Source organism: Siniperca chuatsi, linkage group LG4 (assembly GCF_020085105.1).
Source record: "Siniperca chuatsi isolate FFG_IHB_CAS linkage group LG4, ASM2008510v1, whole genome shotgun sequence".
Lineage (NCBI taxonomy): Eukaryota > Metazoa > Chordata > Actinopteri > Centrarchiformes > Sinipercidae > Siniperca > Siniperca chuatsi.
In genome coordinates this window covers 3,903,727-3,915,332 of record NC_058045.1, presented here as the reverse complement: position 1 = coordinate 3,915,332, position 11,606 = coordinate 3,903,727, and the positions used below count along the sequence as shown (strand labels likewise).

At 39.6% G+C, this 11,606-nt stretch overlaps 1 protein-coding gene across 4 annotated transcripts in view; it reads right to left on the bottom strand.

Annotated features, from left to right (window-relative positions):
* The window catches only part of mfge8b (milk fat globule EGF and factor V/VIII domain containing b), a 27,296-nt gene extending 16,357 nt beyond the window's left edge, over positions 1 to 10,939 (bottom strand). For 2 of the 4 annotated variants that reach the window (XM_044192699.1, XM_044192701.1), the window contains exons 1-3: positions 10,730 to 10,937; positions 1,202 to 1,324; positions 735 to 866 (exon numbers count right to left, since the gene is read on the bottom strand). In XM_044192699.1, the coding sequence (XP_044048634.1) occupies positions 735 to 866; positions 1,202 to 1,324; positions 10,730 to 10,799 (325 nt within the window). In that variant the 5' untranslated portion in view covers positions 10,800 to 10,937. Of the gene's footprint in view, positions 1 to 734; positions 867 to 1,201; positions 1,325 to 10,729 lie in introns of all 4 variants that reach the window. The other 2 variants (XM_044192698.1, XM_044192700.1) reach the window with 2 other exon arrangements.
* Positions 10,940 to 11,606: the final 667 nt, after the last annotated feature.

The following is an 11,606-nucleotide window of genomic DNA, read 5'->3' as shown; positions in this document are numbered from 1 at the left end:
ATACAAATAGGCTTTTCTTAAAAGTCCCACTTGATTCCTGCTAAATTACTTCTTTGTGAACACTTGGCCACTGTTATTCTGCCGCCTTCTCACGCAAACAGTAGCCATCTGTCTCTGCGTGCAGGGCTGGAGGCAGTTGGAGGAGCGCAGCACATGTTCCCACCGTTGCTTCCCTCTCTGAGACTGACCCCGATTAAAGCAACCTGGTCTGAGTGACGTGTGAATGAAGCTCCCATAAGGACGACAGCTGTCTGTCTGGTGGCAAGCACTCACAGCAGCTGTCTCCATGTTTGTTTGACAGATAAACAGGGACCTCGTTAGACTTGCCAATTAGCTGTATAGGAATGCATATCTACAGTAAGTAGCTTCACTGAGACTGAGAGGTGTGCTGTTGTAGCTGGAAATAGTGAGGATGTACTGTAGCGATTAGTTACAAAAATGGTGAAGTTTTCCTGAAATTATCAAGACTAATGATTGTGATTAATAATTGTGTTTTCAATACCTCAACAAACAAACAAATAATCTGAATTACACTTTTAGTAAAAAATAAAACAGCCCAGAGAAATGTCTTGTTGGTATAAGATGGCATCTATGATATTCCCACTGATCTTAACATTTTGCAATGCTGTTATGAGATTCTTTCATGTATTTATTACACTACAGTAGTGCCTTTATGACCTGGAAAATGGCCTACCAAAATGTAAAAACACTGAAAAGCTTTAAATCAGACTTACTGTTCTGGCAGTGGACTCCCTCGAAGCCTGGCTGGCACTTACAGACATACTCGCTGAAGACGTCACCTCGGCGGGAGTGGCCTGTCACCTCGCAGATGGCATCATTCTTGCACGGATTGGGGTTGCAGGGCCCTTTTGGACGAGGAGACAGGCACAGAAGAGGAAGGAGAGGGGAGCCAAGTTTAACAGAGGTTGAGCAGTACTGTGTATATAACCTTTTATAAATTGTTTATTCAGGGATTGGGTTAGGGTGAAGGATAAGGCTGACACGTGTAGCATTTGTGTAAGTTTTATCAATCTGCTCTCATTTAAAATTAGTGACTACTTAGCTTTACAGCTGCAACAAGTCACACATTTTCTAACCAGAGTATAGTAAGCACCAATAAATGATTTATTTGTCTATATTGTCATTGTCTAACCAGCAAAATGGGGGGGAAACAAATTTCGACCTAAGAGACATGGCTTACCAGTCTCAGTCTCATTGCAGGTATCTCCAGAGAAGCCATCAGGGCAGATACAGATAAACGGAGCTCCTGCCCCAGTCACACATGTTCCACCATTACTGCACACATTCACTTTACAGTAATCACCTGGAGAGAGAGGGAGGGGGGAGTGACAAGGTGAATACTACAGTATACAACACAAAACAAATGAATACAAACGTACATTTTGTCAAGTTAAAAGAAATTAATCTGGTGAAAACAATGCTCATTTTCATGAATCTCACAAATACAGAAAGTAACTAATTTACATGCAGTAGAATTATTGTGAATTACTGTGCCCCCAGCCATATTTGCTGCTTTCATTCAAATGTGAAGTGTGGCAAACAAAATTGCAGAAATGAGAAATACTGTAAAAGAAGAGCATATTATAAAAACTAGTTGTGGTCAAGTTGTGAATCCTGTGTGATCCAGCTCTGGTTTGTACTCTTAATTTCACATTCATTAATACCTGACAGCTCAGCATTTCCTGTCAAACAGTTGATATTTCCAGACCCATATTTCAGGACAGGAAGAGGAGAATCAGATACTGCGGCAGCTGTGACTTGTGAGCAGTTTTGGCATTATGCTTGTTTATATTGTATTGAGTCCATTTTTGTTCCTTGAGCAGTTTTTAGCATTAAAACCAGTTTTTTTTAATATATATTTTAAAAAGTATATATATATAAAAATTTTAAGTTTTCAATAAGAAAGAGTAAAACATGTTAATATATACTGAATATCAACTAAAATCACGTTTTCTCCCATTATTATGTTTTCCACTCCATTCCCTTGTTGTGCTGCTGAATAAAGAGCAAACAGCCTGCTGCAGGTCGGATGTGATGGTCTGAACAGCTGAGTAAGCCATCACTACAGTGTAAACACAACACAAACACTGGATGCTTCCACCAGTATCCCTGCTGCCTGGCCTGAACCTGACAATCTGGCAGCTCTCTGGGCATGAGGGAAATCATGTCAGCTTGCAGTGGGTGGGGAAAAAAGGAATCAAGAGGCGTGTAGTGGTTTTCAAAAGCATGAAGACTGAATGAGCTTTGATTTACAGTCAGAGAGAGTTTTACTTCAAAAGCAGATTCCAGCCCTAGTAATGCCATCTGTATATAATGTCCATACTACCACTTGTAAAATATTTTCATAATACTGCTCTATCCTGTACATACTTTATATCCTGCACTTGCTTATTGCACTTCTGGTTAGACCTAAACTGCATTTCGTTGCCTTGTACTTGTACATGTGTAATGACAAAGTTGAATCTAATCTAATCTAGTTCCTGATAAAATTTTAGCATCTACAACATATTTAACAATGAACCAGTAATTACATTTTTCTCAATATAGATACAGTACATAGCATTTTGGAAGCGAACGTTTCAATTATACCCTGTTATGACACTTAGAATATGGAGGAAGTAAAGAATTGGGAGCCCTTAAAACACCCACGAGGACAGGGCAGGCTTTCCAAATTAACACTTATCATTTGGATAATTGTTAAGGAAATTGAGGTTGAACCCCAAGTGTGAAATTGGTGGTTTAAGTACCACAGTGTCTGTCATACAGGCTAAAAAGGAGCCTCTGACCCTGTTTTTCAGTGTGTCAGCGGGGTACCTCTTCCCACCTCAAACAAAGCAGACTCGAGGGAGTAGATAAATATTTTTTTTTAGACTTCTACAGTAAAGAAAAGTGGCATTTTAGTCCTGCTGAGGGTATACTTCTCAGAGGCCACAGCTGAAAAGTAGCATTTTGAAGAGCCTTCCTGTGTGTCGCTCTGTCCTGTACATCTTTTTAGCCTCACACTTCACATAAATCTTTTCTTGTTCTCAAAACACTCAAGGATAAGAGCACTGAGTAGTTTATTCAGTGCAAGCTCTGGCTAACAGTGCAGCATTGTGGAAAAACTAGCTGGTCTTCAGTGAAAAAAGGATTTTAAAATGAATTATATTTCAAATGAACATACTGTAGTTTGTGACATACTCTTAGCAGTTCTATTTTAACCTCTGATGAACTTTTAAATATCCATTAGCAATCAAAGAGATGTAGGGTAGATCTATGTCATATTCACTGAGAGACAGAAGGGAGAATGAGAAAGAAAGAGATCCACTTTGCCAACATCCTGTTTGGCTGTTTATCCACTGCACTGCACTTCCCATGGATGTCCAGTCTTATCAGTGCTGTATCCAGTGTCATGGCCTTCAAGTGCTTTCACATCTCATGGGACGGTTACAGCAGGCAACATGCTTGGCTGGTACAACACGTCAACACATCCTTACCCAAAAGTTGCAGCCTGTTTATCACTGGGAAGGAAAACAACCTCCCCTCCTACACTGGCAGACAGCTTCCTACAGGAAACCCTCTTAATGCTGAGAAATAACAATGTTGAATAAATGACCTTTAAATATTTTAATGGAACAATCTGACTGATAAAATAAAATCACATCACAACTTTTCAGATACATCTAAAAAGAGATAAGAGAGATAACCAACTTCATTTAACCTTCTCTGTAAATGCTGCTTGTGGTCTGCCCTGACTGAAGGGTAATTTAGCCGGGAGCTTGCCTAGGTTTACTGAGGAAATGACATTTGTGATGTATTAGTCAAGGTGGTCAGCGAGGAGACAGTGGTCAAACCACCAGAGCTTCCCTGAAAATCCCCGAAGTGATGCCACTGTCTGTGAAAACAAAATTACACAGGAATGAAGAAAAGTTGTTTTTTTCCCCCACCACAGTATACAGTATTTGAAATACAATGGGATTTGAAAAGGTTTTGTTTTGCACAAGGGTCATGGGACACACTCTACGACTTTGAATTTAACCAATTAAATAAAGTATGCAATTATGTGTTATGTGGTTTCCACCCCACTGTGAGCTCTGTTGCTGCTTCAGAGGAAACCTTGTTCTTCCCCATTATCTTCATTAACAGCTGACAGACAAATGCAGTTTCAGATAAGCATGAGTTTTTATTACACAGGAAATCTGTGGCTGTAGTATCAGTTTAGCTTAAACTGAAATCACTGCAGAAAAATAGGCTTTAACAATTCAAACTGACACACCACAGTTTAAAGGGTTGTTTCACTCATTAAAAAAAGACATATTTCCTCACTAACCTCTACTGATATCTAGCCTGGCAGAGAATTTTGGTTTTATGTACTTTAGTTATGAAATGTTCATCTCTGAGATTTCTGCCTCCACACCAATACAGTGCAGGTGAATGAAATTTCGTTTGTGGTGCTCATTGTATTGAAAAAACAAAAAACAAAATAAAATAAATAAAAAACAACACATTTTCAAAATCTAACAGCGACATCTCTTTCCATAATCAGTGACTCTGTTACTCAATTTTCATTTGAACGACTTTCTACTCAAGACATAGTCCGCATGAAAACTGTTACAGACAGAAACAGAAATGTTGCAGTTAAATTTTTCAAGTGCCATTTTTAAATTTGAGCACCACAAAACAAAAATCAATTCACTTCCATTGTGTTTTAGAGGCAAAATAAATCTCAGGTATGTATATCTAATAACCTGGACAAAGAAAACCCAAACTATCTGCGTGGCTTGATACTGCTAGATGTAAGGGAGAAATGCTTTTTTGGGGGGTAAATTGGCCCTTTAAGCTGCGGCAGCTGCCTACATAAGGAAGATTCCCCAAACTAATCAGTTATCCAAAAAGATAAAGTATGGGCACAAAACTTAAAGTACTCTTTGTCCAGAGGTCTAGCTGACCTCTATAGCAACCCTTTTCAGGCTGCATGTGCCTGAAGAAGGCTGTTGCTGTAGTAGTAAGCTAACTCTTAAATACCTTTATTACAAGAACCACAATGAAAACAAGCCTTAGCATGTTAATGTTGTCTTGATATTTCAGTAAATGTGGGTGTGGAGTGGATTGAATTCCCAAAACAATATGTCAGTAGTTTTCATTATGTAGCCTAAACACACCGATATTCTCTCTAATATAAGTACTATAAACAGTTATGAGTCATCTGAGGATATAGCCACAAACACTCCCTTAATAATCCAGTAAAAAACACATTTAATACATTTGTCACCAGCGCTGAAAGTACCCAACACGGTGCGGTGCCCCACTTTGTCCTAACCACAGTGACAGATTAGGAAGGTATGTGGAGTTATGTTTGGCAGGACAAGTCATTTTCAGAGGGTATTGTGCTTTTCTCACTCCTTATGAGTCATAGTCTGTGCCTTTCCCATGATGCCTCAGCCCAAGAATGAAGTTCAAATACCAGACCATAAACACAGAGCAGTTAGAGCCAGAATCACATAATGATTCAATCCCCAATGAGACCCACCAACAAGAAGATGTACGTGATTCTGCAAAAGCTTGAGCCTCAGATATAAGGACACAGCTGGGGTTGGGCTTCATGTCATGTTCATAGGTTTTACCATTTGCAACTTGGCTAAAAAAGCTTTCAGAAAACCAGCCTCATATCTTAAATGATTTCAGCGACTGGCGTTTTGCTGCAGGGGGCTGGGTTTGGCATGTGTGACCATGACAAGTCTTGTGTTTACTTCATGGAAACAAATGAGCGGCAGCACAGCACATGGCGCACATGTTTGCTGTGGGAGCTTTACAGAAGGAGGAGTCACTACAAGTTAATCGGCTGCTACTGAGAGGATCAACCAGTGGTCTGAGTCAACACACTTGCCCTCTGACCACATTAGAGCCCTGGTGAATAGGAAAAAAAAGGAACCATAACCCCTTTACAAGGCTAAGCAGACGTCACAACAGAGAGTAAAACACCTGAGGACTGTGTGGTAAAACCTGGTCTAGAAAGTAATTTAAGGGCTCTGCATCATGACTGAGGATGACGATTGGGGAGCCTTTAAAGGACATACAGTAAAAGGTGGGGGTGGACTCTTTGAGGACACTCACTGCAGGCCATAAGAGAAACAGCGACTGGTTATGGAGATAAAAATAGCACTTTGGATAAAAATCGCCTTGACATAAGAGAGCAGGCGAGCCTTAATCAGTTTTATGCGAAACAAAATAATTTCTGGGGGCTGCACTGACAAAGCGTGCTATTTGCTGCATTTGGAAAATACACACAGAGCGCAGCAACAGGCAAAAAATCTCTTTCATCTGAATTACTCTTGAATTATCAAAGATAACTCAGAGAAAATCAGTGTTACACAAAAATAATGCACACTTTAAGAGGGATTTGAAGGAACTATAAAAAAAAAAAAATTAAAAAAAAAAAACTATAGATAGAGGCTTGTTTGTTTAAAATGAGCTTACAAAGTCTGTAATTTAACCTCCATACCTGCTGGTTGTGTAGGGGCTGATAAATGCACATGTGAAATATATATATATATATATATATATATATATATATATATATATATATATATATATATATATATATATATATATATATATATATATATATATATATATATATATATATATATGTGTGTGTTTGTGTGTTTTATTACATCAGTGCTCATATCTGATGTGTCCTGAGGCCTGAAAAAAGTAAACGCTCTGCCCTCTGCTCTGTCACGCACACACTGGGGCATATAGGCTGGCAGGCAAGTGTGGGAACTCAGTGTTCCAGAAAGCAAAGGAGAGAGGCCTGCCTGCCTGCCTGCCTGCCTGCGTCACACACACGCGCGCGCGTCCAGTCCTTGTTAAAACTGTTAAGGATGTGCTGAAGCATAATAAGAAGGTTTGAGAAATGCAGAGTGCCCATTTAGTCTGATGAACTGCCACTGCCAAACTGCACTACTGAGTGCTAGAGACTAAGGAGAAGGGAACCTGGACATGTGTAACAGGAAGTGGATTTATCCTGGCCAGGACTACCCGAGTCCTTAAATAACCTGAGTCTTCTCAAATATTAAGATCAACAGGACTCCAGCTGCAGGTGAGCTTTCTGTAATCTGCAAGTGCTACTCCAGTGCAACACAGCCATCTGCTGCTGCTCCAAAAAACAAGGGCCGGCCACTAAAAATACACATACGCGTCATGCACCATCAACAAAACAAAAAGCTTTTCTCATAAGTACTGTAACTGAAATAGAGCCTGAAATAGCAACACAGCAGCAGTCTAAACTGAATGTGGTGGTACCTATATCTCAATATGGTCACTAAGAACACAAAGACTTTGTGTAAACATTTCTTGTTCTTGGATTGAAGTACCGCTGACTTGGTCCTTGGCTCATTGTTGAAGCTCACATGACAGCGTGTAAAATATTCAACATGGCAGATTGGAAACTGGGGCGACAGACACTAATAAAGTGGCCCAAATTAGAAGATAGTCCATATTGCAATGAAACATTGATTAAGGAAGCTATTCAAAATTCAAATGGAAGAAAAAGAGCCTATCCTGTCCTGAGGGATTTGGTGAGGAAAGTAATAAAGTCATCAGTGCTGAAGAAGACAGCAGCCTGAAGGGAAGACCCAATACAGGCAGATGGTAAGAGCTAGATTTGACAATGGAACACACACACACACACACACACACGCGGGTATAAGTACTCAACCCAAAAAAAGAAAAAATCCACTCTAGGGCTGCAGCTAACCACTATTTTCATTATCATTTAATCTGCTGATTATTTTCATGATTAACTGATTAATTGTTTTGTGTATTAAATGTCAGAAAATAGTGAAAATACACATTATAATTCAAACGTCTTGGTGTGTCCATCCAACAGTCCAAAACTCAAAGATATTCAGTTTACCATCATGACAAAGAAAAGCAACAAATCCTCACGTGTAAGAACCTGGATTCATTAAGATTGACCTTTTTTGCTTGAAAAATGACTGAAACTGATTATCAGAATCATTGAAAATTTGTTTTCTCAATTGATTCATCTACTAATTGTTTCAGCTATAATCCACTCTTCGTTTCAGTTGTCCAATTCCAGATAATATTGTACTAATATTCAATATCTAATCTAAATTTATCCCCAATTCTAGCTTTCTCAATCCCATAAAATTTGCTGTATTCAGTGTTTTCCAGAATCTTGCTCTTTTCATGGCAGGAAGTCCTCTAAAACTCTGTATTGAAACTCAGAATAATACATTTTGTAATGCAGACTGAGCCACAGCACCTGTTGAAACCTTATTAGTTAGAAGAAATACTGTAGGCAGAAGAAAGGGGCAAGAATAATTTACAAGAAGCATAATTCATACATCAAATGGATCTGACTAAAAGTCACTGTATGATTTGACTATTGCAGTGTAGCCTTTATGTAGAGCAGGAACATCAATCACACATCACAGGAAATTAAAATCCTGGTTAAGTAAGTCCAATAAGTGCCTGATATATGGACAATTAAATCGTATCTTACACCCACAAGTACATTTGCACCAATTTCAACTGAAAAGTATTCATATGCACCTGCCTACAGCCACAAATTATACACACTCTGCCATGCCATGCCATGCCACTGGCCCAGCTTCTGGCTATATTTAGCCCTGGTCCACTCGGCTGCCCTAAGTGGTCTTGTTGTGAGAAAAGACTGCCTCAGCCCTGACACAGAACACCATTTTCCACTTCTTTTCCCTCGGCAGCAAACAGATAAGACAAGTGAGCTACAACCTGCTGAATTGAGCCTAAAACACAGGGGTGTGTGTGTGTGTGGGGGGGGGGGACCTCTCCCCTCAGCTCTTATTCTGCCCTGTAAACATTTTGCATAACACAGCAGCAACAAGTCCCCCCCAACTCTCTAACAGTGTGAACAGGTCTTAGTGAGTGCTGTTGTGGGTGGAAGTTCCCTGGCATGTCTGTGTTGGCGGCTGCATCCGGAAAAGTGACTCAACGTTCAGTGCAACCACACCTATTCTCCACGGCTGTCCTGTCCCAGAGCATCGAGGAACAAATATTCTGGGATGTGTGCTTCTCTTCAAGCTGCATACTTTTTAAACATCAATTCAAACAAAAAAGTTTTTTAAAAAACTGTATCAAACATTTATGTAAGTGATGCACCAGGGGGGAAATTTTGCAGCCTGTCTGTCACGCAAGGGTATATAAGGATATTATAGTACAAGGAATGGAAATACAGTGCAAATCTAAGTTGAGCTGAATAGTTTTTGGGGATTAGTTATCAATTTTGGCTGTCCTGTGTATCTGTACAAAAACATTTGGTTGTTACCTGGTTCCAAGCTAAGTACCTGCGTTAATCTCCAAACAGAACAAATCTCCTGTTGTCCTCTAATGAAGTCACATGCTTGCATTGGCAGCCTGGAGTGTGTTTGTCAACATGGTGGATTAACACAAGCATTGGAAAGCAAGTGCACGCGACTCAAAATTCAATAAGGATGCAGTCAAATGCAAGATTTATGGTCAACTATAGTGGGTTAACAAGGGCTATCTTTCTAAAAATAAATCATCTAAAAATGTTTCATAAGCAGGTTCAATGCTGTATTCAGGTTCAATACATTTATTTTGAGCCCATGTCAGGACTACTTTAATGACATATCTTATGTAATATGATCTACCATGTGCTTTAGTTAATTATTTCATATGAGGCTTCCCTGCACATTTTCAAGTAAATCTATTAAGGAAGGAAAATATACCTGACCTCTGATAGTGAGCATTGATCCTTGAGGAAGGAAATGGTCAATAGTTGGACTGCTTGTCAACTCAAGTCCAAAATTCCAAGAAATAGCCTACACAATCTGTCTTTCACACAGCACCAACCAAAGTCATGAATTCTGCCCTTTGTCCATGTGCAAAAACCCCTAAATGGAACAGGAACATTTTTACATTTGGAAAATACATCAGCACACCAAAGAAAACACTTGGTGACATGTGATGCCTTCTCCCTGGTCTGTGAGCAGAAAATGAAGGCAAGAGAATCAGGCCATTTAACCCTTTGTCCATCGGCCTAAATGTGTTTGATGCATGGAAATGCAAACAAAGGGAAACGCCAATGGCATGAGGTTAACGATGGACAAGTATAATAGCCAGCCTGTATGTGTCATGCTCCTTAAAAGGGGCACTCTGCAGAAAAATTGCCCTGAGGTGTTATTTCTGTAACCATAAATTCTGACATGAGTGCCTGGCTTACAAAACCTGAAAAACATGCAGATACCATCGATTCTGAATTATTATCTTTTGATTTCTTATAATTATGAAATGTATCTTAACATACAACTAGTTCTAATCTTGCAGTTTCAGAGCCAAACAATGTCTCACTTCTCACATTCCCACACGTCCTGTCCACTTATTCGAGGATCGCTTGAACTTGTGCACCTACAAATGCCCAGTGCTCCGTTGCTTTGGTGACGAATTGACGGTGCCACTTGTGCCAGGTTCAGATTAAATCATCACATACCAAACACACTTAACGAATACATTTTTTTTAAACACCGAGGTGAACAACTACATTTCCATTAAGTAAATTTAAAAAGAGAGAGAGAAAGACGCGGAGAGAGAGCAACTTTAACTTACAGTTAGTTACTACTAACTCAACTGAAACAGCAACGGTCCGAGGACGTTAACGGCGGCGGTTTGAACTGTAAACAAAAACAAAGAGGCAACTTACCCTTCACCGCAAACACCAGACAAGCTGTGAAAAGTTGCAGCCAAAGGAAAAAACGTGTCTGCTCCTTCATAGCTGCTGTTTTTGTCAGTCGTTGGTTGGTTGTAGTTCGTTAGTTAAAGAGACGACAGAACCGTTGGAGGACAGCGGCGGTTTGGACGTTGTTGAGACTGTGGCTCGAGCTTGTTGTGCTGCGCCGGCTCTGAACTCCCAGGCACAAGGCGTAGCGCAGGAGCACGTGCGCCTATGCTCTCAGCCAATCGCAGCCTGTCTTGTAATTGAAACCCCGCCCCCTTCTTCCTGCTAATTACCCTGAAAACAAAAGAAACGTTTATGGCTAATGTGCTGCTTTACATTAAATGTCTTTATTAAAATCTTTAATGTAAAACCCCTGAGAGGAAAATACTCGCCCCCCAATTTTGTGACCTAATTTAGTGTTTCCATCAGTGGTGTAAAATAGCCTACATTTACTCAAGTACAATTTTTAGGTACTTTTACTTAGGCCTACTTGAGTATGCTATTAAAGTTGTATGCTACTTTATACTTCTACCCCACTAAATTTCAGAGGGAAATATTGTACTTTTAACAAACAAAACATAAGATCAATTTATAAAATATGATACTATGCTATATGTTAAACTATCCAACAGTATATAAAGTAGTTAAAATGTGCACCACCTCCATCAGCTGTAACATTAAAATGCTGCTTAGGTAAGCATCGGTAACAGTATGATATATATAACGATATTACTCTCTGAAAAGGACTGTTCTGCCCAACAAATAGCCTACTTTTACTTTAATACTTCAAGTAGCAGCTCAGCATATTTGATGAATTTGACTTGCATGATTCTTGCAATTTTTGGGTTGTATCCACATGGTT